Raw genomic sequence first — 27,978 nt, forward strand, 5'->3', positions numbered from 1 at the left:
TGCGTCCAAACTGTCAGGCCTGCTTCCTCTCCCCACTGCCAGTTGATTATTATTGTGTTAAAGTGCTTACTATGTCCAAACACTGCAGAGAGGCAGCAAAGCCTACAGGAAAGGGCAGGGGCCTGGGAGTTAGAGGACCTGGGTTCTAATCCCGGCTTTGCTGTGTGACCTTGGGCAAATCACTTAACTTTTCTGTGCCTCAGTTCTCCTACTTCAATGATGAGCCCCATGTGGGAACTAATTATCTTGTAGCTACACCAGTCCTAGGTACAGTGTTTGGCACATAGTAAGTGGTTATCCAATACTATTATTATTATTGTCATTATTTCTACTCAACACTGGAGTAGATAGAAGATACCCCTTGCGTCCCTGTCCCTCATGGGACTCACAGTTTAAGTAGGAGGAGGAATAGATATTTACTACCCACTTTACAGAGGAGGAAACTGAGGCCCAGAGCAGTTAAGTGACTTTCATTCATTCATTCATTCAATAGTATTTATTGAGCGCTTACTATGTGCAGAGCACTGTACTAAGCGCTTGGGATGAACAAGTCGGCAACAGATAGAGACAGTCCCTGCCGTTTGACGGGCTTACAGTCTAATCGGGGGAGACGGACAGACAAGAACAATGGCACTAAACAGCGTCAAGGGGAAGAACATCTCGTAAAAACAATGGCAACTAAATAGAATCAAGGCGATGTACAATTCATTAACAAAATAAATAGGGTAACGAAAATATATACAGTTGAGCGGACGAGTACAGTGCTGTGGGGATGGGAAGGGAGAGGTGGAGGAGCAGAGGGAAAAGGGGAAAATGAGGCTTTAGCTGCGGAGACATAAAGGGGGAATGGCAGAGGGAGTAGAGGGGGAAGAGGAGCTCAGTCTGGGAACGCCTCTTGGAGGAGGTGATTTTTAAGTAAGGTTTTGAAGAGGGAAAGAGACTTGCCCAAGGTCACCCAAAAAGTCAGTATCAAAGCTGACCCTTGGCCTCTCCCAGAGCCACCTCAGGGGTTGTGAGTTTGAATCCCCCACTGCCCCTCACCTGCCTCCTAAAAGGTTACACAAACCCCCTTCACCTCTCTGGATTTCAGACTGCCTTTTTGGGCGAAGGGGATAATCGCTTCTGATGAAACCAGCTGAAACGTTTGTCTTTCCAGGTTCTAAAAATACTACAGGAAGGCATTAGAGGTTTGATGAGTGCCGGGTTCTGACAGATACGATGAGGCGGCGTCTCCCGCAGGTCCGGGAAAGCAGAGAGCCCGTGTCGGCTGGCAGGGCTCCCTCCCCGTTCCCTAAACTGTCTGAGCCCCCCTTTCTCAGTCTCCCGGAGCGAGGAGGGGCCAGCTCCACTCCCGGGCCTGTGTGGACCGTAAGCCCGTCAAACGGCAGGGACCGTCTCTATCTGTTGCCGACTTGTTCATCCCAAGCGCTTAGTACAGTGCTCTGCACATAGTAAGCGCTCAATAAATACTATTGAATGAATGAATGGTCCGGGGGGCGGGGACGGGGCGGAGGAGCCGGCTGCGGTCTCCAGGGATGGGGAGCCAGGGAGATGATGCTGCGGCGGCGGCGGTTGCTAGGAGACGGGAGGCGGGGACCGGTCCTGCAGCTGGCGCTGGGTCCGATGCGGTCCTGGAGGCTGGGGGAGGGGGTCGGATGCGAGGCGGCCGCCCGGCCGGCAGAGCGGTTTGCTGGTAGCTAGAGCCGACCGCCTCTGTCTCCCTCCCTCCCTCCCTGACCGGGTTGTCCCCTCCCACGGCACCGCTGCCTCCAGACCCCGACTCCCCGGCATCCATGCTTCGGCGCCTTTGACGGCAGCGGGGCCAGGCCGGCCCCTCCCGAGAGTCCCGACCATGACAGGTAAGGCCCAGGCCGGACTGGGGCCGGACAAGGCCAGGGTTGGGGGTCTATCTGGGGACTAGGGAGGGCTGGGGAGGGGGCTGAGGCTGGGATGGTGCTGGGGAGGCGGAACGCCCGATAAAACGGGCAGGACCTCAGGAGCCCGACCTGAGGTATCCTGGCTTTTCCAGAGGTCACACCGGCCATGCCCCGGCCTCCAAGCAGGGCTACAGTTTAATCCACCTCGGCGGAGACCGTCCGCTGACACCCGGGAAGATCAGGACCTGGTTTGGGGTTTAACAAGTCCCGGGTGCTGGGAAGTTCTTCCTCACTTTTTGTGCCTTTTTTTCTGTAGTTCCGTTAAGATCCCCTATATGCCACTTAATGATGATAATAATAAGTGCTTACCATGTAACAAGTAATCAGTCAATAATATTGAGCACTTACTGTGTGCAGAGCACTGTATTAAGCCCTTGGGAGAGTACAATTTATCAGAACTGGCAGACACATTCCCTGCCCAGACACATTCCCTGCCTACAGTGAGTTTATTGTCTAGATGGACAAGTACATAGTAAGGGCAGGGATAGATGCAATATAATCAGGTTGGACACAGTACCTACCCCAGATGGAATTTACAGTCTAACTGGGTAGGCGAACAAATATTTAATCCCTATTTTTCAGATGGGGAAATGGAGGCACAGGGAAGTTAAATGGCTTGCCCAAGGTCATAGAGCAGGCAAATGGCGAGGCTGGCATCAGAACCCAGGCCTCCAACTGATTAATTCGTGTCTGCCCTAGCACTCAGAACAATGCTTGACATAGAGTAAGTGTTTAAAAATACCACAATCGTTACTGGGTCTCCTGAGTCCTGTGCTCTTTCCACACTTGGGCAGAGTGCCTCAGCCCCACCCTTCTCTGCAGAGGAGGATGCAAAGACCTGGCCCCCATGTCTGACTGGCTACAGGGGCTATTTCAGCCCTGGACCCAGGGCTTTTTCCAAAGGAAAGTCTGGGACATTAAAGTGCAAACTCCTTGTGGACAGGGTTTCTTTTGCTTCTCTGTTTTATACTTAATAAAAATTGTGGTATTTAGTAAGTGCTTACTATTTGCCAAGCACTGTACTAAGCTCTGGGGTAGATATGAGATAAATAGGTCCCATATGGGGCTCACAGTCTAAGTACTAGGGAGAACAGGTATTGGATCCTTATTATTTCAGATGAAGGAACTGAGGCACAGAGAAGTTAGGTGACTTGCCTAAGGTTAATAATAATAATGTTGGTATTTGTTAAGCACTTACTATGTGCAGAACACTGTTCTAAGCGCTGGGGGAGATACAGGGTAATCAGGTCGTCCCATTTGAGGCTCACAGTTAATCTCCATTTTACAGATGAGGAAACTGAGGCACAGAGAAGTTAAGTGACTTGCCCACAGTCACACAGCTGACAAGCGGCAGAGCCGGGAGTCGAACTCATGACCTCTGACTCCGAAGCCCAGGCTCTTTCCACTGAGCCACAGCAGACAGGTGGCGGAACTGGCATTAGAACCCAGGTCTTCTGTTTCTCAAGCCTGTTCTCTTTCCACTTCCACAGTACTTAGTTTTTTTGAATTTTTTATTGGTATTTAAGTGCTTACTATGTGCCAGAGACTGTATTAAGTGCTGGAGTAGATACAAGGTAATCAAGTTGGAAGCAGTCCACGTCTCACATGGGGCTCACAGTCTTAAACCCCATTTTACAGATGAGGTAAATGAGGCCCAGAGAAGTGAAGTGATTTGCCCAAGGTCACACAGCAGACAAATGGTGGAACTGAAATTAGAACCCGGGTCCTCTGACTCCCAGGCCTGTGCTCTTTCCATTAGGCCACACTGTGCTTTGCACCCAGTGAGTGTTCAGTAAATACCCTAACTACTCCTTCTCAAAACCCCCCCCCCCGCCACAAACAACGCCCCCCCTCCAGGCATTGGCACAGGCTGGGAAGCAGGCAGGAGGGATCTTCCAGTGAGTTTCCATGGTCTGAGCTGTGTAGCTCTCCTAATCCAGTCATGGGGCCTCCAGTGCCTAACTTTAGGAACCTCAGAGACCAGAGAGCTAGGGGGAGAATGAAGAGGAAAACTCACTCCCATTCAGGGGTCTGCAGACCAGAGAGGTTAAGTGATTTCCCCACAGCTGCAAAGCACACTAAGACTGAGCTCCCCTTCTCCCTCTACTCCCTCTACCGCCCCCCCTTCACCTCTCCGCAGCTTAACCCTCTTTTCCCCCCATTTCCCTCTGCTCCTCCCCCTCTACCTTCCCATCCCCTCAGCACTGTACTCGTCTGCTCAACTGCATATATTTTCATTACCTTATTTATTTTGTTAATAATGATGTTGGTATTTGTTAAGCGCTTACTATGTGCCGAGCACTTTTCTAAGCGCTGGGGTAGACAAAGGGGAATCAGGTTGTCCCACGTGGGGCTCACAGTCTTCATCCCCATTTTACAGATGAGGTACCTGAGGCACCGAGAAGTGAAGTGACTTGCCCAAAGTCACACAGCTGACAAGTGGCCGAGCGGGATTCGAACCCATGACCTCTGACTCCAAAGCCCATGCTCTTTCCACTGAGCCACGTAATGAAATGTACATCGCCCTGATTCTATTTAGTTGCCATTGTTTTTATGAGATGTTCTTCCCCTGACTCTATCTATTGCCATTGTTCTCGTCTGTCTGTCTCCCCCGATTAGACCGTAAGCCTATCAAATGGCAGGGACTGTCTCTATCTGTTGCTGACTTGTTCATTCCAAGCGCTTAGTACAGTGCTCTGCACATAGTAAGCGCTCAATAAATACTATTGAATGAATGAACATAATAATAATGATAATAATAATAATAACTGTGGTATTTGTTACTATGTGCCTGTTACTGTTCTATGAGCTGGGGTAAATAAGGCTGGGCAAGCCACTTAACTTCTCTGTGCCTCAGTTACCTCATTTGTAAAACGAGGATTAAAAATGTGAGCCCCACGTGGGACAACCTGATTACCTTGTATCTAACTCAGGTCTTAGAACAGTGCTTGGCACATAGAAGTGCTTAACAAATACCATCACTATTAATCAGGTTGGACACAGCCCTGTCCCACATGGGGCTCATAGTCTTAATCTCCATTTTACAGATGAGGCAACAGAGACATAGAGAAGTTAAGTGAATTGCCCAAGGTCACGCAGCAGACAAATGGTGGAGTGGGATTAGAACCCAGGTCCTCTGACTCCCAGCCCCATGCTCTTTACACTAGGCTGTGCTGTTTCACCAGCACATCCCTGACAGGTGAGTTGGGGGAGGGAAAATTAGAACCCAGGGTTTCTGCTCCCCAAGTGGAGGTTCTTCTCCAAGATCCAGTCACTACCATCCTGATCAGGGCTCAGTGGAAAGAGCACGGGCTTGGGAGTCAGAGGTCATGGGTTCGAATTCAGGCTCCGCCACTTGTCAGTTGTGTGACTGTGGGCAAGTCACTTAACTTCTCTGTGCCTCAGTTACCTCATCTGTAAAATGGGGATTAAAAAACTATGAGCCCTACGTGGGACAACCTGATCACCCTGTATCTACCCCACCGCTTAGAACAGTGCTCTGCACGTAGTAAGCGCTTAACAAATACCAACATTATCATTATTATTCTCCTACACCAAAAGGCATCAGAGTGGGGGCCAGGTTCCCACTGGATGTGGGGCTTTAGAAGGTGGAGGGGGGCTTGGGTCCCAGTTCTTCAGGGGCAGTGAGGCCTAGTGGAATGAGAACAGGCCTGGGAGTCAGTGGACCTGAGTTCTAGACCCAGCACTGCCATTTGCCTGCTGTGTCATTTTGGGCAAGTCACTTAACTTCCCTGGGCCTCTTTTCTCATCTGCCAAACGTGAATTAAGTACTGGTTCTTCCTTCTTATTTAAAACTATGAGCCCCATGTGGGACAGGGACTGTGTCCAACCTAACTAATTTGTATCTACCTCAATGCTTTCTATGGTGCTTGGCACATAGTAAGCACTTAACAGATACCAGAGTTATTATTATTATTAGAAGAGCTGAAGACCCTTTCAGTGGAAGTGTCTTTCTCCAAAACAAAAGTCCTGGCTAGAGCCCAGCTTGGCTCAGGCACAGAGGGATTACTGAATTGGTCTGTATACCCCCCATCTCCCCCACCCCCCAACTACGAGAGAACTGACAGGGTATACTAGGTCTCTGTGTCCCTGTCTGTCTCTGCTTCTGTCTCTCTCTCTTCCTCCCTCTCTTTTCTCACCCCTCAGGTGTCTGGGCATGCTCAGACCTGCCCCTCCAAGCCCTGCTGAGCCACCCTTAGATGTGGCAATCTCCACAAGAGCGGGAGGGAAGGGAGAGAGGAGGGGACGTTGAAGAGTTGTCCATTGAAAAATTAGCCAAACTTGGAAGATCCAACCAATTTGATTTGCTTGTATCTACCCCAGCGCTTAGTACAGTGCCAGGCACATAATCAGCTCTTAACAAATATCATTAAAAAAAATGAGAAGGTGATAGGGAGGGTGTAATGGTGCCGAACCCGAGTGTAATAAGGAGGAGGAAACGGGACATGAGGAATCGGGAATTGGGTGGCGGAGCCTATGCAAATCAAGTTGGCTGGTGAACTTCGTGCAGGAGGGTCAGGTCCTGAACTCACCTGCAAGGGACTGCTGAGGCCTGCCTCGCTCTTGAGTCATTGAAATTCACTGGCAGAGGGGTCTGGGTCTTCGTCTACACTGGGGGAACGCTTGGATGGAAAAGGATCATTTGCCATTCCCCTCTCCCTCCCGCCATCCTCTGGGACATAGGGACCTGGTAGGGGTCATCTCGTTGGGTTGCCCAGACCTCTCCTGAAGGCCAGCGACTGCCAGTTGCTTTTGCTCTCTCCTTGCTGCCCGACTGCTCAAAAATGGCTTTCTCGGGGGGCGTCTGGGCTGCTACCTCCTTGGGCAGGAACTGGGGACTCCTGAGTTCTCACCTTCCAGGGAGCTGCTGGAGCAGTGATAACGTTTGGGCCTTCATCGTAGGGCGAGGTGCTCGACCTCTCTGAGCCTTAAAGCAGCTGTCATTGAGCCTGCCTCAAAGTAGCACTCCCCAAAGGGCTCTGGCAGGTGGCACCCGAGCCGTCCTGAGACAACGGGAAGCTCTTTTTTTATGGTATTTGTTAAATGCTTATTACGTGTTGAGCACTGTTCTAACCTCTGGGATAGATACAAGTTGATCAGGTTGGATACAGTCCCTGTCCCACATGGGATTCACAATCCAAGTAGGAGGTAGAAGGATTTAATCCCCATTTTTTCATCTGAAGAAAACGAGGCCCAAGAAGTTAAGCGACTTGCCCAGAAGTCACACAGCAAGTAATCGGCAGAGTTGGGATTAGAACCCAGGCCCTCTGACTCCCAGGTCTGTACTCTTTCCACTAGGCCAGGCTGCTGTTGTCTGGAAACTCTTCCCCGATCTAACTTGGCTGAAGAAAGCCCCTCCCTGGGCCCTCGCACAGGGAACAGACAACTCAGCCTTTTTTCCGGGAGAACCGTGCTAGGCGGGGCCCGGCTTCCAACCTGGAACTCCCGTGGGCGAGGAGGCGGCGGCTCGCAGCCCGGGGTCTAATCCGGGCTCAGCCCGGGCTCGCTGCGTCACCTGCGCCTCGGTCCCTCCCGGCTCCGACCGGCTCGGCGAGGGCAGGGGGATGGCCGGTTTGCTCCTCAGCCTGAGCTGCTGGCGGGACAGCCTGACCCTGGTCTCCTTCCCACTCCTCAACAGCCGCCGGACTCCCGGTCTCGGCCCCCTCCCCCGCCGGGACGTGGGGTGGACAAGCCCTCAGGGAACGACGGGCAGAAAGAAAATCAGGCTGAGGGAAGAAGGGAAAGCGGGCTGCGGGCAAAGAAAGGCGAACCGTCGGTCGCGCTCCTTGGGAGTTAGGGTTAGGTCTGGCCGGGTGCGAGGGGAGTGGGGGCGTTGGGGAAAGACAGGGGGTCTCTGGGGTCGGTGTCCATCCCGGGGAAGCTCCCGGCTCCGGGAGAGGAGCGGGGAGGAAAGATGGGAGGGACCGGGGGTGAGTGGGGGCGTTGCGAGAGGGTCCCCGTGTCCCGCCCCACGCGGAGAAGAACACCCACTTACCATGCCGGCGGCGACCCCGCACCTAGACAGTGCTCGGGACAGGCGATCGGGGTGCGGGGACTCGGGCTGAGCGCATCCTTTCCCCCTCCCACGGGCCCGCTCCCACGCGGGACCGAGTGGAGGCTCCCACCGGCCGGTGGCTCTTTAAATTCCCGGCGCGAAGCTCCCCGGCTGCCCCTGCAACCTGACACCGTCTCCCGCATCGGGGTGACATTCTGGGCCCGGCCCCACCGCGCCCTCCTCCCGGGGTGGGGCCAGCTCCGACTCAATCGCTCAATCAATTATCTATTGAGCGCTTGCTGCGTGCGGGGGACACTGCGACGGGGTTGGTAGCCACCTGCCCTGCCCGTGACAAGCCTACAGTCTAGAAGGGGGGAGGAAGAATGGTTATAGTATTTATCAATGAATCAATCATGTTTTCCGAGCTCTCAGTGGGTGCAGAGCCCTGTACTAAGCGCATAGGGGAGTACTAGATAACAGTTGGTAGAAACGTTCCCTGTCCCACAACAAGTAGCGTGGCTAGGACACGGACCTGGGAGCCAGAAGGGCATGGGTTCTTATCCCCTTTCTGCCACACGTCTGCTGGGTGACCTTGGTTAAGTCACTTTACTTCCCTGTGCCTCAGTTACCTCATCCGGAAAATGGGGATTGAGACCTGAGCCCCATGTGGGACAGGGACTGTGTCCAACGCGATTTGCTTGTAACCACCCTGGCATAGTGCTTAACAAATATCACAACAAGCTTACAGTCTAGAAGGGGAGAATAATAGTAATAGTATTTACCAATCAACCCTATTTACTGAGTACTCACTGTGTGCAGGGCGCTGTACTAAGCACGTGGGAAAGGACAGTATAACAAAGTTGCTAAACGCATTCCCTGGCCACAGAGAGCTCCGGGCCCAGAGTCCCACAATGGGACAGTGTTGGGGTGGGGGCTTTCTGGAGTGGTTGGGCCTTCCAGTTGAAGACAATCAATTGTACTTGTCAATCAATCATATTTGAGTGATTATCATGTGCAGAGCACTGTACTGGGCACTTGGGAGAGTACCATAGAGCAAAGTTGGTAGAGACATTCCCTGCCCACAAGTTTACAGTCTAGAGGACAGAAGCAAACCACAGCTGCCCACCCCCCCCCACCTCAGGGTGTCAGCTGAGTGGCAATGCGGGGAAAGTTCCTCCAGCTGTTCTCGTTTCCCCGATGCCTCAGGCTCCGGCCTTGGGGCCAGGCAGAGTGAGTCAGTGCCCGGGGTGCCCCTGTCGGGAGCGTCCAGCTGGTAGCCAGGCAGTCAGGCAGGACCTGAGCCTACTTCTCAGGTGGGGAGATTGAGGCCTGTGCAGGGGAAAGAGATTGCTCAAAGCCCTGCGGGAGTTCAGAGCAGGAGTGAAAAGCAATAAACTCAAACCCATAAAGATAGCAATTTCCTTCTCTTCTCTCTCCATCTCTCCCTCCTTTTCTTCCTCCCTCCTCCCTCCTTCCCTCTCGACTTCCTCCATCTTTTCTTTTCCAGTTCCCCTCTCTGCATCTCCACCTTCCCTTCTTTTCCTCTACACTTCTTTTTTTCTTTCCACCTTTTCCCCACTTTTCCTCTTCCTTTCCCCTTCCTCTCTTTTCCTCTCCACTTTCCCTCTGTTTTCCTCTCCACTTTTACCTCCATTTTACTCTATACTTCTCCTCTGTTTTCCTCTCACTTCCCCCTCTTTTCCTCTCCATTTCTCTTCACTTCCCCCTTTCCTTCTCCACTTCTTTCTTTTCCTCTCCTCTTTTCCTTCTCTTTTCCCCTCCCCTTCCCTCTATTTTCCTATTTTCCCCTCCCCTTTCCCCCTCTCTTCCTCCCTCCTTCCCCCCTCTCTTGTCCTCTCCCCTTCTCCCCACCACCCCTCCCCCATCCAGTGTCGGTGAGGGATCCTGCAGCTCACCCCAGCTTCAGATCAGGATGGGTGGGTGGGAAGGAGGGGCACACATCCTAAGGAGAGCTGGAGGAGATGGCCTGGGCCCGGTGGGTGAGGTGCTGGGTGGGGCGTGCTTAGGTTGTACAAACCAGAAATGCAAGGTGAAGGAAGGGTGGGATTTGGGGAACAAAACCAGCCCCAAAGCCACCGGTTCTGTTCTCAGATTCTCCATTGCCCAGTGCTCTGCCAGAGGCGGCGGGGGGAGGTGTCTCAAACAGCTGGCAGCCTCCTCTCCATTTCCAGGGTGGAGGAGGGGGAAACTGAGAGTTGTGGAGAGGTTGTGAGCTTGAGGATGAGGAGGAAGAAGAACGGTGCTGCGCCCTGGCCCAAATGGTTGGTGCACTAGCTGGCCTTTCCAGCCTGTTCTCCGGCCTCCAAGGGAGAGGACAACTCATCCATCCCCCTGCCTCTGGGCAGTCCTGCTAACCTGGCACCAGAGACGGTGGGGTCTTTCCCGGTTTCAACACATCTGTACAGTGCCAGTCAGTCAGTCAATTGTATTTACTGAGGACTTACTGTGTGCGGAGCACTGTACTAGGCACCTGGGAGACTACAATATAGCAATATAATAGATACATTCCCCACCCACAACGATCTTGAGGGCTAGAGGGGATCTTAGAGTCTGACTCACAATCTGCACAATTCCCCTCTGTCATGCGGCACAGAGAGGCTCAGAGGCTCAGCTAAAGTCACACAGTAAGCAGCCCTACCAGCTGGAAGGGGGCTCCGGTTTGAAACAGGTCTCAGCTCCAGGCATTTTCTGAGGTGGAGAGGGGATGGCGTGAGGGTCTTGTCCCGTGTTCTTGTACTTGAGCTGCCCCTCGTGAGATCCCAAACTGTGGGGTCTGATCTAAATCCGATGAAAAGGAGCAGGGGTGGGGCTGACACTAATCAAACCATCTGCGTCTGCTGGCTTATCAGCTTCTTTCTCAGCCGGCAACCTCGCTGGAGCTCAACTGGACTAAGGCCCGCCTTCCCTCCTGAGTCACCTCGGGGCCCGCCCGGCCTTGCGGTGCTTACACCTGGTGGGAAACGAGACACAGAGAGAAGGTGGTGGTTGCAGGTCAGAGACTCACCAGCCACTCTGGCAGGGAAAGGGGGTGGTAGGGCGTGGGGATGAGATATGTGCATGGATACACATGTTGGGGGTACAGGGGTGCGTCGTGTATATAGTTATGTGTGAACGCCCATGTTTGCCGCTCACACCCATTCCAGAAATTCATTCATTCAATCGATTGAGCATTTACTGTGTGTAGAGCACTGTACTCAGCGCTTGGAGAGTACAATTCAGCAACAAAGAGAGACAATTCCTGCCCACAGGGGGATCTCTGAAGCCACCAGACTTAATGTCCTCTCTTCTTGTCCCTTCAAAGGGCTCCCCCTGGAGGGGAAGGAGGTGGAGGGGCATCTGTGCTGCTCCTGATCTCTCCAGACCCAGCGCCGCCTTCCCCTCTGGCTTTGCTTTTGGGGGAAGAAAGGGGTGGTGTGTCCAGTGGATCAAAAGGCCAGAGATGGAGAGAGGAGGGGAGCAGACAGAATAGGTCGAGAGACCTGACCTGGGGTCTTTCCAGACTCATTTAGTAGCTCTCAGGCTCAATGGAAGCCTCTGGATGAGGGAGACTGGAAGGCCAGCACCTACAGCTAGGGGAGACTAACAGTGTCTTCACTCCCCCAGCCTGAAAATCTGGGATGGGAGTGCTGGCCCCCTGACCTCCACAGCTGATACCTGGGGTGCACTGGCCCTCTTACCTTCATAGCTAGGAACCTGGTTGGGGGGCGGCACTGGCTCCATAGACTTCTCAGTTGGAGCTTAGGGGGGCCCCCATAGTCACCTCAATTGGGTCTCAGGGGGCACTGACCCCACTGTCTCTTTGGTTGGAGCTCAGAGGGCACCGACACCATGGTTCCCTCAGAGCCCAGGGCGGGAGCACCAGCCCCATGGCCCCATCAACTGGACCCCAGGGTGCACTGGCTCCATAGTGCTCTTGGAGCCCAGAGGAGCACTGACCCCATGAAGTCCCTCAGTTGGAGCCCAGGGGAGCATGGGCCCCATGGTCCCCTTGGTTGGGGTTTGGAACCTGGGGGGCACCAACCCCATGACCTCTACAGGTGAATGGAACATCTAAATTGGCCCCTCAGAGCAAAGGTTCCAGACCCTGGCCAACTGAGCCGGGAAGGGAGGTCTGGTTCCTGGACACAGGCTCCAGGGACAAAGGGGTTGGGGGCAAGAAAAGTGGGGAGGTGATCGGGGCTGGCGCCGACATGGAAACCAGGCAACTGTGTCACAGAAAGGCCCAGCCCAGGCAGGGTGGGTGATACTTGCACCTGGGCCTGACCCGCCCTGCTCCCTCCTCCTCGGCTTGCTACCTGGGCACCAGGGTGGGCCCGCTGTTTATCACAGGGTGGGAGGATTTGGGGATCTTGACCTCTCCTGCCCTGTAGGTTCCTCAGATTCTCCAAGGAGAGAAAATCTTCCCAAATGTAGTCATGTTGCTTGGTAGCCTGCGTTTGTTTGTTTTTAATGGTATTAAGCCCTTTCTATGTGTCAGGCACAGTTTTAATCCCCGGGGTAGATAATAATACTACTACTAATAATAATGGTATTTAAGTGCTTACTATGTGCCAAGCAGTGTTCTAAGCACTGAGCACTGTCCTAAGCACTGAGCACTATTAATCAGATAGACTCAGTCCATGTCCCGCATGGGGCTCACAGTCTTAATCCCCATTTTACAGATGAGGCACAGAGAGGTGAAGCGACTTGCTCAAGATCACATAGCAGACAAGTGGCGGAGCCGGGATTAATTAGAATCCAGGTTCTTCTGATTTCCAGGCCTGGGCTGTTTTCACCAGGCCATGCTGCTTTTCATGGAATTGTCTGCTCCGCGATCTCTCCCGATCCGGTCCGGGCAGTGGGTCGCTGAGACTACAGCAGGCGGTGGTCCGGATGGACTCCCTGGATCCAGCCCAGCCCAAATCCCACGCCCCCCACCCTGCTCCCCTGGCCTTGGACAAGTCACTGTGGCCCTGGGCAAGTCAGTTAACGACCCCACCCCTCAGTTACCTCATCTGTAAAATGGGAATGAAGACGGTGAGCCCTTTGCGGGACAGGGACCGTATCCGACTCGATTTGCTTGTATCCATCCCAGCGCTTAGTACAGTGCCTGGCTCAAAGGAAGTGCGTAACAAATGCCGGAACTGTTATTAGCCTGAGAAGCAGCGTGGCTCAGTGGAAAGACCCCGGGCTTGGGAGTCAGAGGTCGTGGGTTCTAATCCCGGCTCCGCTGCTTGTCAGCTGTGTGACCTTGGACAAGTCACTTTACTTCTCTGTGCCTCAGTTCCCTCATCTGTAAAATGGGGATGAAGACTGTGAGCCCCACGTGGGACAACCTCATTCCCTTGTATCTACTCCAGCGCTTAGAACAGTGCTCGGCACATAGTAAGCGCTTAACAAATACCAACATTATTATCATTAGAAGCCGAGGATCAGGAGGTCCGTCAAGCGGGGGGCGGGAGGAGAGTGGACCGTGGACCCAGGAGAAGCAGAATCTTCATCCCGTCTGTCTCTTGGTGCGGATGGCGAATGGTCAGTGAATCTGGCCACTCCTGCCTGGGCCGCCCCCCGCGCGGGACCAGCCGGACTTGGGGTCGGGAGGGGAGGGTGGCTGAAAGGCCGCCTGCGGACAATCGTCCGGCTCTCTGTCCTCTGTCCGCTTGTCCGTCCGGTTGGTCACTCTCGGTCAGGGTGACCCCGCAGAGCCCCGGAGTGACCACCAGAGGGCACGGGCTCCCCAAAAATCGTTTTTCCCCGTCGGGGCTGAAGCCGGCCGCAGCCTGGGGCTACGTCGACCGGACACCGGCCTTCCCCGGGGAGGGCCGGCCCGGAGGTCATCAAGCCTGCCCCCCCCCCCCGCCCCCCAGCCTCGGGGGACGAGCCGGAAAGTAAGGAGACGCCCCTTGATCGAAAACACCCTGGGAGGGAGATTTTGCAACCTCCATTACAGGCGAGGAAGCAGTGGCCTAGTAGGAAGAGCCGGACCTGGGAGCCAGATGACCCGACTTCTAATCAAGCCGCGTGGCTCAGTGGAAAGAGCCCGGGCTTGGGAGTCAGAGGCCACGGGTTCCGATCCCCGCTCCGCCACTTGGCAGCTGTGTGACTGTGGGGAAGTCACTTCACTTCTCTGGGCCTCCGTGACCTCATCTGGTAAATGGGGATGAAGACTGTGAGCCTCACGTGGGACGACCTGATTACGCTGTAGCTACCCCAGCGCTTAGAACAGTGCTCTGCATATAGTAGGTGCTTAACAAATACCAACGTTATTAGAGAAGCAGCGTGGCTCAGTGAAAAGAGCACGGGCTTGGGAGTCAGAGGTCACGGGTTTGAATCCCTGCTCCGCCACTTGTCAGCTGTGTGACTGAGGGCAAGTCACTTAACTTCTCTGGGCCTCAGTGACCTCATCTGGTAAATGGGGATTAAGACTGTGAGCCTCACGTGGGACAACCTGAGTACGCTGTAGCTACCCCAGCGTTTAGAACAGTGCTCTGCACATAGTAAGCACATAGCAAATACCAACATTATTAGAGAAGCAGCGTGGCTCAGTGAAAAGAGCACGGGCTTGGGAGTCAGAGGTCATGGGCTCTAATCCCGGCTCCACCACTTGTCAACTATGTGACTTTGGGCAAGTCACTTAACTTCTCTGGGCCTCAGTGACCTCATCTGGAAAATGGGGATGAATACTGTCAGCCCCACGGGGGACAACCTGATCACCTTGTATCCCCCAGCGCTTAGAACAGTGCTTTGCACATAGTAGGCACTTAACAAATGCCATCATTATTATTATTAATCCTGCCTCTCCCACCTGTCTGCTGTGCGACCTGATTAACTTAGATCTACCACAGAGTTTAGTCCAATGCGTGCCACCTAAAAAGTGCTGAATAAATACCATTTTTACTATTGAGAGCTTTCTGAATACAAAACACCGTACCAAACACTTGGCAAATACAAGAGAAGCACGAGACGCTTTCCCCGCCCACAGAGAGTTTGTGTTTGAGTCAGGAAGACCTCCGGCTTGGAAGGTCTCCCTAGTATCTCACTCAAGTCTTTTTTGCTGTCCAAGGCTCTGAGGACTCATTCAAGACTTGAACATTTTGGTTATGTTGTACTCTTCCAAGCGCTTAGTTCAGTGTTCTACACACAGTAAAGTAGTCAATAAATATGATTGATCGATTGATTTATGGGGATGAAGGTGAGCAGAGAAGGGGAGTGTGCCTGCCAGCATCAGAGTCAGAAGGACCTGGGTTCTAATCCTATCTCTGCCATTTGTCAGTTGTGTGACTTTGAGCAAGTCACTTAACTTCTCCATACCTCAGTTACCTCATCTATAAAATGGGGATAACACTTGTGAGCCCCAGTGAGGTATATGGACTATGTCAAAGGTGATAGCTTGTATCTGTACCAGCATTTAGTACAGTAGCTGGCACATAGTAAGTGTTTTTAACAAATAAATTAAAAAAAAACCAACCCAAAATTCCTCCTTCACCTTGTGGCAGTCTTCCAGATCAAGATAGCCCTCCTCCCCGGGGCCACTTTCACTGGGAAGTCCTGTCAGCCAGGATAGATTGAGTTGGGCATGGGGTTTGTGTGTAGAGGCCGGAAGGGGCCTCCTCCCTTCTGGGAGGGTGGGGCTCTCCCAGCTCATATCCGGTGATTGACCCCCATGGCTAGGTTTTGGTGAGTGTACAGGATTGATTCCTGCCCCTCAGCTGGGCACGGGTCAGTCCAGTTCTTTTATTTTTTCTTATCCACCTGGCAGGGCCAGGGTGGCCTAGCCAGAATCAATCAATCAATGATATTGATTGAATGTATACTACGTGCAGAACACTGTACTAAGCACTTAGGAGAGAACAATACAACGGAATTAGCAGACACGTTCCCTGCCCGAAACGAACTGGTGATCTAGAGGGGAAGGCAGACATTAATATAAGTGAACCACTCAGATACTTGCCCAGGGCAAGGGCCAGTCCAGGTGAGGGGCAGACAACGCTCATGTCATTTAGTTGTCATGTCATGTCATTTACTTCCATCTCTGGGGGCAGGGGGGCAGGGCTCACAGGCATGGCTGTGGTACTGGGGCACTTACTATGTGCCAAGCACTGTACTGAGCAGTGGGATAGCTAAAAGTTTTTCAGGGCAAACCCAGCTCCTATCCCAAATGGTCTCACAGTCTAAGGAAGAGGGAGGGACAGAATGAAATCCCCATTTCATAAATGAGGAAACTGAGGCACAGAGAAGATAAGCAACTTGTCCAAGGTCACACAGCAGGCAAGTGGCAGAACTTGGATTAAAACCCAGGTCCTCTGACTCTGACTAGGCCCTTGTTCTTTCCACCAGGCCATGCTGCTTTTATTCTGTGTTTGGAGGGAGGGGGATTGTGGGGAGGGGGAAGATCTCCTCTACTTATGTCCCCAAAGAATCAGGCCCCAAAGCAGAAAATGAGGGGTGGGGGCTGGAGGTTGGGATTAGGTATGTGCTGTTTCCCCCAGCCATGTGTGTCTGTGTGTGTCTGTGTCCATCTACCCTCTGCAACCCCACAGAGTGCTGTTTCCCCCAGCTGTGTGTGTGTATGCATGTGTGTCCACCCTCTGCAGTCCCATAGAGTGATGTTCCCCCAGCTGTACGTTTGTAGGTGTGTTCATTCATTCATCCACTCGTATTTATTGAGTGCTTACAGTATGCAAAGCACTTTACTAAGCACTTGAGAGAGTACAATATAACAATAAACATATTCCCTGCCCACAGTGAGCTTACGGTCTAGAATTAATATGAGCTAATCAGTATGAATAAATAAATTACAAACATGCACCTAAGTGCTGTGGGACTGGGATGGGGAATGAATAAAGGGAGCAGGTCAGGGGGATGCAGAAGGGTGTGGGAGAAGAGGAAAGGAGAGCTTAGTCAGGGAAGACTTCTTGGAGGAGATATGCCTTCAGTAAGGCTTTAGAACGGGGCGGGGGCTGGGGGGAAGAGTAATTGTCCGATATGAGGAGTGAGGGCATTCCAAGACAGAGGCAGGCGTGAACGAGAGCTGGGCTGCGAGATAAACAAGATGGAGGTACGTTGAGAAGGTTAGCATAGGAGGAGCGAAGTGCACAGGCTGGGTCCTGTGTGTGTTTGTCCTCTGCAGCTCAGTGGAATGCTGTTTTCCCCAGCTGTGTGTGTGTGTGTGTATGTATCTGTCCTCTGCAGCCCCACGGTGTGCTGTTTCTCCCAACTGTGCATGGGGGTGTGTGTATGTGTGCCTCTGTCCTCTGCAGCCCCACGGAGTTCTATTTCCCCCAGCTGTGTGTGTGTCTGTGTGTGTGCCCGCCCTCTGCAGCCCCACAGAATTTCTACCAGGGAGTGAGAACGTCTTTGAAAGTCTTGTGGCTGCTGGGAGGGGAAGTGAGTCTGGACCACAGGGACTGCTACTCACACCCAGGGTAGTTGCTCAGGCTCTTGGCTCGCAGAGATTACGGGAGTTGGTGCTCAGGGCCTTGGGTTCGCCTTCCTGCCTCCCCCCTACAGAGCCAAGTACCCCAGCCCCCTTTCCCAACTCTCCAGCTCACTCCAGGATCTTTCATTCTGTGGTGTGCTGAACAACAGGGGTGGGAATACAGGGGCCTCAGGATTATGAAAGAATGGAAGATCCTTCCTGGGACTTTTGATGTGATGGCCTCCTCCTTCCTCTCCCTTTCTCTAGCTCCCCTTTGTTCTCGTCCTTCCTCTCCTTCTTGCTTTCCCCCCATCTCGTCGTGGCACCAGATAGCATCTTCTCAGCCTTGGTTCTAGTCCACCGCTGGGATAACTATGGGGAGACAGTGAGATGAAGGACAGAGGCGGACTGGAAGCCAGAGGGCCTGAGTTCGAGTCCGCGCTCTACCATGGGCCGGATGCGTGACTGTGAGCAAGTCATTTGACTTCTCTGCACCTTGGTTTCCACATGTGCAAAACAGGGATAATAATACCTGCCTTTTTCCTACCTACCTCACAGGGCTGTGGGTGAGGGCAAAAATGAGGTCATTAATGTGAGAGCACTTCAGGAGTAAAAGCATTATTCAAAACCAAAGTATTATTATCATCATCATTGGTATTTACCGAGTACTTACTGTGTGCAGAACACTGTATTAAGTGTTTGGGAGATTATAATACAATAGAATTGTTAGACGTTCCCTGCCCACAATGAGTTTACAGTCTAGAGGGGCTGGGTTTCCCCGTGGTGGACTGGGATCAAGGCATGGAATAGCCCCTCCCTAAGCCTTCACCCATATCCTACTGTGAGGATACCCTCTCCTGCTTTCCCCCCAACACCAGCCCAGGGTTGGAGAGCCCGAGGGATGAGAACTAACACCTGCTTCCAGCCCCCCTTCCCGACTAGAATTGGGAAATGGTGCAGGTGCAGAGCCTGTATTGGGCGTCGGGCAAGGGGTAGAGCTGGGGAGTGCAGCGTGGCTCAGTGGAAAGAGCCCGGGCTTGGGAGTCAGAGGTCATGGGTTTGAATTCCGACACTGCCACTTGTCAGCTGTGTGACTGTGGGCAAGTCACTTCACTTCTCTGTGCCTCTGTTACCTCATCTGTAAAATGGGGATTAACTGTGAGCCTCACGTGGGACAACTTGATTACCCTGTATCTCCTGCAGCGTTTAGAACAGTGCTCTGCACATAGTAAGCGCTTAACAAATACCAACATTATTAGAGAAGCAGCGTGGCTCAGTGGAAAGAGCACGAGCTTGGGAGTCAGAGGTCATGGGTTCGAATCCCGGCTCCGCCACTTGTCAGTTGTGTGACTTTGGGCAAGTCACTTAACTTCTCTGGGCCTCTGTTACCTCATCTGTAAAATGGGGATTAAGACTATGAGCCTCACATGGGACAACTTGATTACCCTGTATCTACCCCAGTGCTTCGAACAGTGCTCAGCATATAGTAAGCGTTTAACAAATACCAACATTATTATTACTTTTCGATTAGACTGTAAGCCCGTCAAAGGGCAGGGACTGTCTCTATCTGTTACCGATTTGTACATTCCAAGCGCTTAGTACAGTGCTCTGCACATAGTAAGCACTCAATAAATACAATTGAGTAATCAGGGGAAGCCTGGAGGCTGAAGCCTTGAGAAGAGGCTGGGATGCGGCTTAATAATGGGGCTAATGTTGATCACTTACTGTGAACCAAGTCCTGTGCTAAACACTGGCGTTGGATATATTCCAGTCAGATCAGACACAGAGCGGAGGGGAGGGGGAGATGTTTTTCTGGCCAGTCCCCCTTCCTAGTGCCCCCTCCACCCCGGTTCCTGAGGGGCCGGGCCAGCGGGGGCTCTGCGGTTTGGAGGGTGACCGATGATTTGCGTCTGTGGATCTGCAGTGCGGTCTAGTGGATAGAGCCAAGGAGTGAGAAGATGGGGGTTCTAATGTCAACTCTGCCTCTTGTCTGCTGTTGGCAAGTCTCTTCGCTTCTCTGGGCCTCAGTTTCCTCATCTGTAAAATAGGGATTAGTCCTACTCTCTCCTACTGAGACGGTGAGCCCCTTGTGGAGCAGGAGCTGTGTCCAACCTGATCAACTTGTATCTCCCCCATTGCTTAGAAAAGTGCTTGGTACATAGCAGACGCCTAACAAATACCACAATTATTATCACCATCATTATCTCTGTGCAGGGGAGGACGCTTCTAACACCCTGGGTCTGATCATCGGCGTGGGCCTGTCCCTCCTGCTGGTCGCTGCTCTCGGCTACACCCTCGCCAAGTGGTATCAACGAGGCTACTGTTGGGACGGTGAGTGTGGGAGTGGGCTTCCCGAAGCCCCCACCCCAGCCTCCCCCCATCCCAGTCCACACTGCCAGGTCTGAACCGAGCCCACTCATTCTGCGTTTCCCCTCCGAGACTGCAGCTGCTGGCGCAGGAGTTGAGGGGGCGGGAGTCGGGGCTGTGGTCAGGCCGGGGCGGTAGCATGCAAAGCATTTCCGTGGCGCAGTGGTCAGCCTCTCCGAAGTCGGACGACCCGGGGTGGGGGGAGGGGAATGTGTCTGCTAATTCTGTTGTGTTGTACTCTCCCGAGCGCTTAGCACAGTGAATACCATTGATTGATTAATTGGTTGAATGAGAGCCGGGGGTGGAGGGGGTGGGGGCAATTGAAGGCTGGGAATGGAAGTTGGGGGAGGGAGAGCTGAGAAAGCTTAGTCCACAGCTTTTCAACTCTCAATCCAATCAATCATTTGTCTGTATTGAACCTCCACTATGTGCAGAGCTCAATACCAAGAGCTTGGGGGAATGCAGGTGAGTTAGGAAAGGAGTCCGTGCCCTCAAGGAATTTTAGGTCTAATTGGGGCAACTGACAGACGCAAGACCTCACCGTTTTAGTTTTCCGACAGACTCTCTTTAAGTGACCTTCTCCAAGCCAACTTGAACTGCCCCTGGCTTCTCCAGGGTGAGATTGATGAGAGACCCAGGAGCAAGAATTAAAGGAAAATTTATAGTCACAGTAAACTTGAATAAAAATGATGATATTTGTTAAGTGCTTACTCTGTGCAAAGCACTGCTGTAAGCGCTGGGGGGGATACGAGGTGATCAGGTTGTTCCACGTAGGGTTCACAGCCTTAATCTGTTTTAGAGACACAGTCACAGTCTTAGAGAAGCAGCGGGGCTCAGTGGAAAGAGCATAGGCTATGGAGTCAGAGGTCATGGGTTCGAATCCCGCTCGGCCACTTGTCAGCTGTGTGACTGTGGGCAAGTCACTTAACTTCTCGGTGCCTCAGTTACCTCATCTGTAAAATGGGGATTAAGACTGTGAGCCCCACGTGGGACAACCTGATTCCCCTGTGTCTACCCCAGTGCTTAGAACAGTGCTCGGCACATAGTAAGCGCTTAACAAATACCAACATTATCATTATTATTATTATTAATCTCCATTTTAAAGATGAGGTAACTGAGGCACAGAGAAGTGAAGTGACTTGCCCAGAGTCACACAGCTGACAAGCGGCGGAGTCGGGATTAGAACCCATGCCCTCTCACTCCCAAGCCTGTGCTCTTTCCACTGAGCCACGCTGCTTCTTAGCCACGCCAACCCCTTTCCTTGAAAGAGATTCATAATTATTATTATTATTATGATATTTGTTAATTGCTTCCTATGTGTCAAACCCTGTTCTAAACCGTGGAGTAAACACAAGTTTAATCAGGTTGGACATAGTCCCTATCCCACATGGGGCTGAGGGAAAACAGGTACCCAATCCTATTTTACAGTTAAGGAAACTGAAGCAAGGGAGAAGTTGAGTGATTTGCCCAGGGTCGCTCAGCAAGCAGTTGGCAAAGCTGTGATAAGAACCCAGGACCTCTGACTCCCAGCTCTGTTCTTTTTCCTAATAGAACAAACCGGTCCCACCCATTCTCTCTGAGTAAAGCAACGACCTCAGGAGTCTCCAGCAAGACTCCACTCGGCCCCGGGTGGGCTAACGAAGCTCTACCAGTGGCGAATGGGCAGATCTGGCTGCAAAACTCGGCACTGGGGCTGGCTATTTACAAGTGCTCACTCTTGTGCCCTCACGCCAGCCAACATGATTGGGAAGGCAGAGACTGTCAGCAGAGCCTGCCCTGCTAGACTGAGCTCCTTCTGGGTGGGGAACGTGTTGTTAGACACGTTAGAGACTGTTATATTTTACCCACCCAAGCTCTTAATGCAGCGTTCTTCACACAGTGAGCACTCAAAAAACCAGTAGATTAATTGATTAGCACTTCTTCTTGAAGTGTCTTGGGTGGGAACTCCTCTCTCTTCTCACCCTACTCTCTCGCTGATCCAGGGCCTTGGGAGTTTATCACACCTTCTGCTTGTCTCCCTACCTTAAAGAATGCAGCTCAATCTGGGGAGGCGTCGGAATGGGTATCAGTAACACCCATATCTAGGAGGAAAAGGGGCTAAGGATCTTGGGGCGGAGATCTTTTGGATGGGACAAGAGATTGAGTATGGAGGTGCTGTAGGTTTTGGGTTTTTTTGTGGTATTTATTAAGCACTACGCAATAGTACAGTGTAGTACTAAGTAGTACAGTGTAACAGTAGTACTAAGGAGTAGTTACAAGCTAATCATCTTGGACAAGTTCCTGTCTCACATGGAGCTCACAGTCTTAATCCCCATTTGACAGATGAGGCAATTTAAGCACAGAGAAACGAAGCCACTTGCCCAAGGTCACTCACAGCAAACAAGTGGCGGAGCCTGGATTAGAACCCAGGTTCTTCTGACACCCAGCTCCATGGTCTATCCGCTAGGCCACACTGTTTATCAATAAGAGCTCCTTCCCTGCAAGGCCGGGCTTGGGGGTGGCGATTCCCACAAAAGTGGCCCTCAGGCAGGGGGAGTCTCTGCCCCCGCAATTGTATTGTTCCCAGAAGATGTTAGTCTGCTCGGCAGACCTTTCTCCGTGACAGCTCTAACCCCTGACCCCTCTGTTTTTCTCCCTAGGGCCCAACTTCGTCTTTAACTTGTACCAAATCCGGTGAGTAGGCTTCGGCTGCAGCTACAGGCTTCCTGCTGGGATGAGCCAGGAAAGGATGGAAGAGTATAGACCAGAGAAGCAGCATGGCCTAGTGGATAGGGCATGGACCTGGGAGTCAGAAGAACCTGGGTTCTAATCCCAGATCTGCCACTTATCTGTTGTGTGTGACATTGGGCAGGTGGCTTCGCTTCTCTGTGCCTCAGTTATTTCATCTGTCAAGTGGGGATTAAGACTACGAGCCCCATGTGGGACAGGGACTGCATCCAACCTGATGATCTTGTATCTACCCCAGTGCTTAGTACAGTGTCTGGCACATAGGAAGTGCTTAATAAATATCATATCAGTGCCTGGTCAGTGGTGGCCAACCCTGCTCCAGCTAAGGGCTGCTGTTGACAGGAAATGGGGAGGAGTGTGTTTGTGTGTGTATGCTTGTGTGTAGTGGACAGAGTTGGGGTGCGGGGAGGGAGAATGAGGAGACTGGGCTTTCTCAAAAAGAGCAAGCTAAAACTGCAAAATGCGCTAAGGAACATCTTCTTCCCCGCTTCTGTCCTGGGATCACCTCAAAGACTCATAGGCTACCTCTCCAAAAGGGCCCACGAGTCATTTCCCTCTAAACTGTGAACTCTTTTACGGTCTGGGAAGGTTTCTCCGAACTCTTTATTGTACTCTCCCAAGTGCTTGGTACAGTGCTCTGCACAGAGTAAGCACTTACTAAACACAATTGATCGGTCAATCATTTCATCCCTTCCCAAGCCTTTGGGCAGGGGGCCTACTCCTTGAATAGTAATAGTTCGGGTTTCTTGTTTAGCAATTTTATTGTCATTTAATCCTCACTAGATCCCTGGGGAATAGGCATAGCATTCCTAATTTCCAAATGAGGAAACTATAGCTCAGAAAGGCTAAGAGACTTGCCCGAGGTCTCACAGGAGACCATTGGTAGAGCTGGGGATTCAGGACTCCTGACTCCCAGTCCTATGCTCTTTCTGCTAGACCACCCCCCACTCCCCAACCTACAGTCACAGGGTTGGGGAATGGCAGAGGGTTTCACCTGCTCTTAAAGACCCCAGGGGAGGAGCTGGCCCAGGCTGTCTCACTTGTCTGTTCTGTTCTCGGCCTTTTGGCTAATCAATCAATAATATTTATTGAGTGCTTTTTGAGTGCAGAGCACTGTACTAAGTGCTTGGGAGATTACAACATAACAGAGTTGGTAGATACACTCCCTGCTCACAGTCTAAAGGGGAAGTCAGACAATATAAATATAGAAATTATGGATATGTACATAAGTCGCTGTGAGGCTGAGGGAGGGGTGAATAAAAGGTGCAAATCCAAAAGCCAGGGTGATGCCAAAAGGAGTGGAAGAGAAAATGAGGACTTAAGTCAGGGAATGCCTCTTGGAGAAGTTGTGCCTTCAATAAGGCTTTGAAGGCTAAGATCAAGTGTAGTATCTGTTCTTATCAGTTTCATATCTGATAATTAATATCTGATACCTCCCCTATCTCTCTAAACTGTAAGCTAGTTTATTATGAGATTTGTTAAGCACTTACTATGTGCCAAGCACTGTACTAAGTGGTGGGTAGATGCAAGATCTTCAGGTCCCACATGGGACCTGAATGTGCCCACCAACTCTCTTGTGTTATACCTTCCCAAGTGCTTAGTATAGTGCTCTGCACACCGTAAAAGCTCAATCAAAACCATTGATTGATTGCTTAATTGCTCTGTTCTACAGGAAAGTTTCATGTCCAATCAATTAATGGTATTTATTGAATGCTTACTCTGTGGGAAGTACTTGGGAGTACTTGGGAGAGTGTGATAGAGTCAGTAGGCATGATACCTACCCCCTGGCTGGGTGCAGGAAGAGGTAGGATGACCTGTTAGGGAAGGTCTGGGGTGACTGATAAGGGGTTGTGGGTGGAGGGATTTTGGTGCTGCTCTCCTTGAACTAATAATAATAGTAATAGTAATGATTGTATTAAGTGTTTACTATGTCCCAAGGCACAAAGCTAAGCACTGGGTTACAAGGTAACCAAATTGGATCCAATCCCTGTATCCCATGAGACTCACAGTCTGAGAGGGAAGGAGAGCAGGTAGCTTACCCCTGTTTTACTGGTGAATAAACTGAGGATTGGAGGGGTCAGCCAGCAGGCCAGTGGTAGGACTGGAGTTAGAACCTAGATCTCTTGACTCCCAGTCTGCTGCTCTTTCTACTAGATCATGTCTCCTTAAACCTAACCCTTTGCCTGTCTCTCTCACTCTTTCTTTTCTTCTATCCTCCCTTTCTTTTATTTCCCTTCTCTCCCTTTCTCCCCGTTTGGCTCCCTCTATCTTCTCTTCCCTTTTGTCTCCCTCTTTCCCTTTCTCCTCCCCCACTCTCCCCTTTCCTCTCTCTTCCTTCTCTCTCTCTTCCTCTGATTCTCTCCCCTTCTCACCCTATTCATCATCTCCTTTCTTTACCCCAATCTCCTCCCCTCTTCTCTTCTCCATTCCTCTGCCTCCTTTTCCCCCTCTTTCTCCCACTCTTCACCCTCTCTTTATCTCTTTCCCTGCTTCTGCTTTCTCTCCCTTCCTCCCTCTCTCCCCTTGCTCCTACTTCCTCTCTCCCCTTGCTCCTACTTCCTCTCTCCCCTTTCTCACCCTCTCACCGACTCCCCCAATACTTTCTCTTTCTTTCTTTCTTTCTTTCTTTCTTTCTTTCTTTCTTTCTTTCTTTCTTTCTTTCTTTCTTTCTTTCTTTCTTTCTTTCTTTCTTTCTTTCTTTCTTTCTTTCTCTCTCTCTCTCTCCTCCTCCTCCCCCTCCCCTTCTCTCTCCCCAGTCACCTGAAGTCTGTGGAATTGGAGATGGCTCCTCCCTTCACTGTCAGTGGCCATCTCAGCCCCTCGGAGGGTGGGTACACCCGTTTCTATGATCGGACAGTCTGAGCAGGGAATCGGGGAGCCCAAAAAAGGTGAGTGGAGAATGAGGGGTGGAGAAGGGGAGACACCGGGGGAGGTGGCCGGGTACTGAACTCCTTTAAGGCCGAGAACACCATGTCTCGCCCTGACTCCCCAGAGCAGTGACGTGACGCCAGGGTGAGATCATTAACCCCATCCCCCTGCCTCTGGGCAGGACCACACTGAAGCCACTGGGTGTTCCTTGTCTCTCCCTCTCTGACTAGGAATGGTTGGCTTCTGGCCCCAAGAAGAGGACGATGGAGCCGTTGGGACACACGGGACTGGGGAAGCCGTTTGGTCAGCCTGGACCCAGAAGGAGCTGGTGCTGGGGGTGGGCTGAGTTTTCATTCATGTTCCCTCAGTCCTTGGGGGCTGGGCTAGCCTGTGAGATTATTTAGGGGTCTCTGCTCACAGCCCAGAGGGCAGCTGACCCTGTCCTTTCCTGGTCTCAGGCCTCTGATGGGCACAGGAAGGGAAGCTGGGCTGCTCTCAGCCCTGGAGAAAGGAGGGGTCCCTGCTCAGCAATGGGGACCTCAACCCCTACTTTTCACTCTCCAGGGCTGCTCTCTCCCCACTTGTCAGCTTTGCAGGCCTAACCACTAAACTTTCCAAATTCCCCCAGCTTTCTCCACGGTTATTCTGGGGTCTGGCCCTGGAGGCTCCTGGAGGTCTTGGTGCCTGGAAGGACGCCTGGGGTACGCAGTCTCCTGAGTGGGGCCAGACTCTCCTCTGCCCTCCCCCACCACACCGTAATGCACCAAACCTGCTGGCCTTGACTGCTCTTAGGAGAAAGAACTGGGCAGGCACATCTGCTGAGGCTGGGGGCATCTGGGGATTTTCCCTCAGTCACTCCGGGGAGGAAGCGAGAGCAGGGCTGCTTCCTTTCTCCAGCCCTCTGGTCCCTGGAGGAGGAGGCTCAGCTCCAGTCCAGACTGCCCCTCCCCAACCCTGGCCTTCTCCCTGCCTGACCCTAAAGCATTACTATTCTCCTGTACATCAGGGCAAGGACAAGAGCAGAGGTAGGCATAGGGGTACAGATAGAGAGAGGGACCAGGGCAGAGATGGAGGAAGGGGCAAATAGGGGCAGGGGCAGGGTGCCTGGGTCAGGGGCATGGATAGGGCAGGGGCATGGGCAGTGTCAGGGGCATCAAGCTCATTCACTTCCCTCACTCTCCCTCCACACCAGCCAATGCCACCCCTGCCCTGCAGCCCTCACAGTCCCCAGGTGAGCATGACTTCCCAGAAGTAAGAGAAGGATCCCAGAGCCCGAGGTGATGCTGGCAGGAGAAGGTGACCTCTGGGGGTGGGGCAGAGGGGCGAGGAGGGGAAGGGGTGGGCACTCCCTGCCCTTTCCAGCCCTAACTCCGGAGCCTGAAGGGAGGAACATCTGGGGTTTCTTCCTGGAACCGCTGGGTCACATTCTAATCAGGAAAAGCCTCCACAAAGAACAGGAGATTTCTCATTCTGGAAGAGAGTCTTTGAGTTCCTGGAATCCAGACCTAGCCCCTTCCCTCCCCAAAGCACCCCACCAAAGCCCCAGTCCTTTCCACCCTGTCTAGGCATTTTTTCCATCCTGGCTCAGGGCCGGGAAAGCGGGGATTTGGGAGCCGGGGCACCTGGGTCCTTGGTGGGGAGGGAATTTCTCTCCTGCCATCTTGGCCTGGGGGGTCTGTGCCCTTCCCATACTGCAGGCATGGTGGGGGATGGGGATGTGTGTGGGGGCATGTTGGCGGTTCCTCCCAAACAGCTGTCAAGCACAGGCACAGCGCTTGGAGATCAAAGGCGAGCAAGAAGTGTTGATTTTCGAATTTGGTTCAAAACAGGAAGCGGGAGGCTGCTGTATTTTCATACTTTGGTGCCAGAAGTGAGAAGTTTCCGTCCCTCCCCACCCCCCACTCCCCAACAGCAGCCCAGCATCTGGAGCCAGCCATGCAGGGGGGATTCTGAGCCCCCCGATCGCCCCCCACAGCTGGCAGCTGCAGGCAGAGAGCACCTTCACAACTGCTGTTTCCTTCCCCACTCCTCCAAATAAGAGGTTTCTGCAGAGAGAGAGGAAGAGAGAGAGATGTCGGGGCAGAAAGTTTCAAGGTGCTGCAGCTCCTCTGCAGAATGAGCTTAAGGCTGAGAGGATGGAGGACAGGGGAGGGGAGAAGTCTCTCTCTGTTCACAGGGCAGTGGATAGGGAAAGGAGGCATTCTGGGCCCAGCAGGTTTGGGGCCGGACTGTCTGGACCAGCCTGGGACTACCCAATCCAGTGAGGGTGACAGGACAGAGACAGGGCAGAGTTAAAGGGCTTCCCGTCACTGGGCAAGAATTGTCTCTATCTGTTGCCGAATTGTACATTCCAAGCGCTTAGTACAGTGCTCTGCACATAGTAAGCACTCAATAAATACTATTGAATAATGCAACCTTGCAGGCAGGTTTTGAAGCTAGCAGCCTGAAACATGACTCCAGCCCATCCCATACTTCTAGCCAGGATGCATACGTTGACTGGGAACAGCAGCCACCACCTGACCTGTTTGTAGTCCTTCCCTCCAGTGATGGTAACTACAGCTGGTTTTCTCTTTGGACCCCGTGCCTGGGAGAGTTGCTTGAGTCAACAGTGTCCTATAAATAGATGATAATTTTCTCTCTTTTTA

At 52.3% G+C, this 27,978-nt stretch overlaps 1 protein-coding gene and 1 non-coding gene across 2 annotated transcripts; both read left to right on the forward strand.

The window, feature by feature from the left end:
• The first annotated feature begins 1,601 nt into the window (after positions 1-1,601).
• SMIM35 (small integral membrane protein 35) lies at positions 1,602-27,978 on the forward strand. The gene is made up of 5 exons (XM_039913656.1): positions 1,602-1,859; positions 19,586-19,702; positions 22,378-22,411; positions 25,222-25,353; positions 25,564-27,978. Exons 1-4 carry the CDS (start codon positions 1,853-1,855, stop codon positions 25,325-25,327), a joined length of 264 nt encoding a protein of 87 aa, XP_039769590.1. The 5' UTR covers positions 1,602-1,852; the 3' UTR covers positions 25,328-25,353; positions 25,564-27,978.
• Positions 23,814-24,000, forward strand: LOC114815240. The gene has a single exon (XR_003763006.1). It is a non-coding gene; the product is annotated as a U2 spliceosomal RNA (small nuclear RNA).

The sequence above is a fragment of the Ornithorhynchus anatinus genome, chromosome 11 (assembly GCF_004115215.2).
Source record: "Ornithorhynchus anatinus isolate Pmale09 chromosome 11, mOrnAna1.pri.v4, whole genome shotgun sequence".
In the NCBI taxonomy this organism is placed as follows: domain Eukaryota; kingdom Metazoa; phylum Chordata; class Mammalia; order Monotremata; family Ornithorhynchidae; genus Ornithorhynchus; species Ornithorhynchus anatinus.

Bases quoted from the DNA above. Each gene is read 5' to 3' on its own strand.
- SMIM35 (XM_039913656.1), top strand. The intron at 19,703-22,377 runs GTGAGTGTGGGA...TTTTCTCCCTAG, and splicing joins ACGAGGCTACTGTTGGGACG to GGCCCAACTTCGTCTTTAAC. The intron at 22,412-25,221 runs GTGAGTAGGCTT...CTCTCTCCCCAG, and splicing joins TTTAACTTGTACCAAATCCG to TCACCTGAAGTCTGTGGAAT.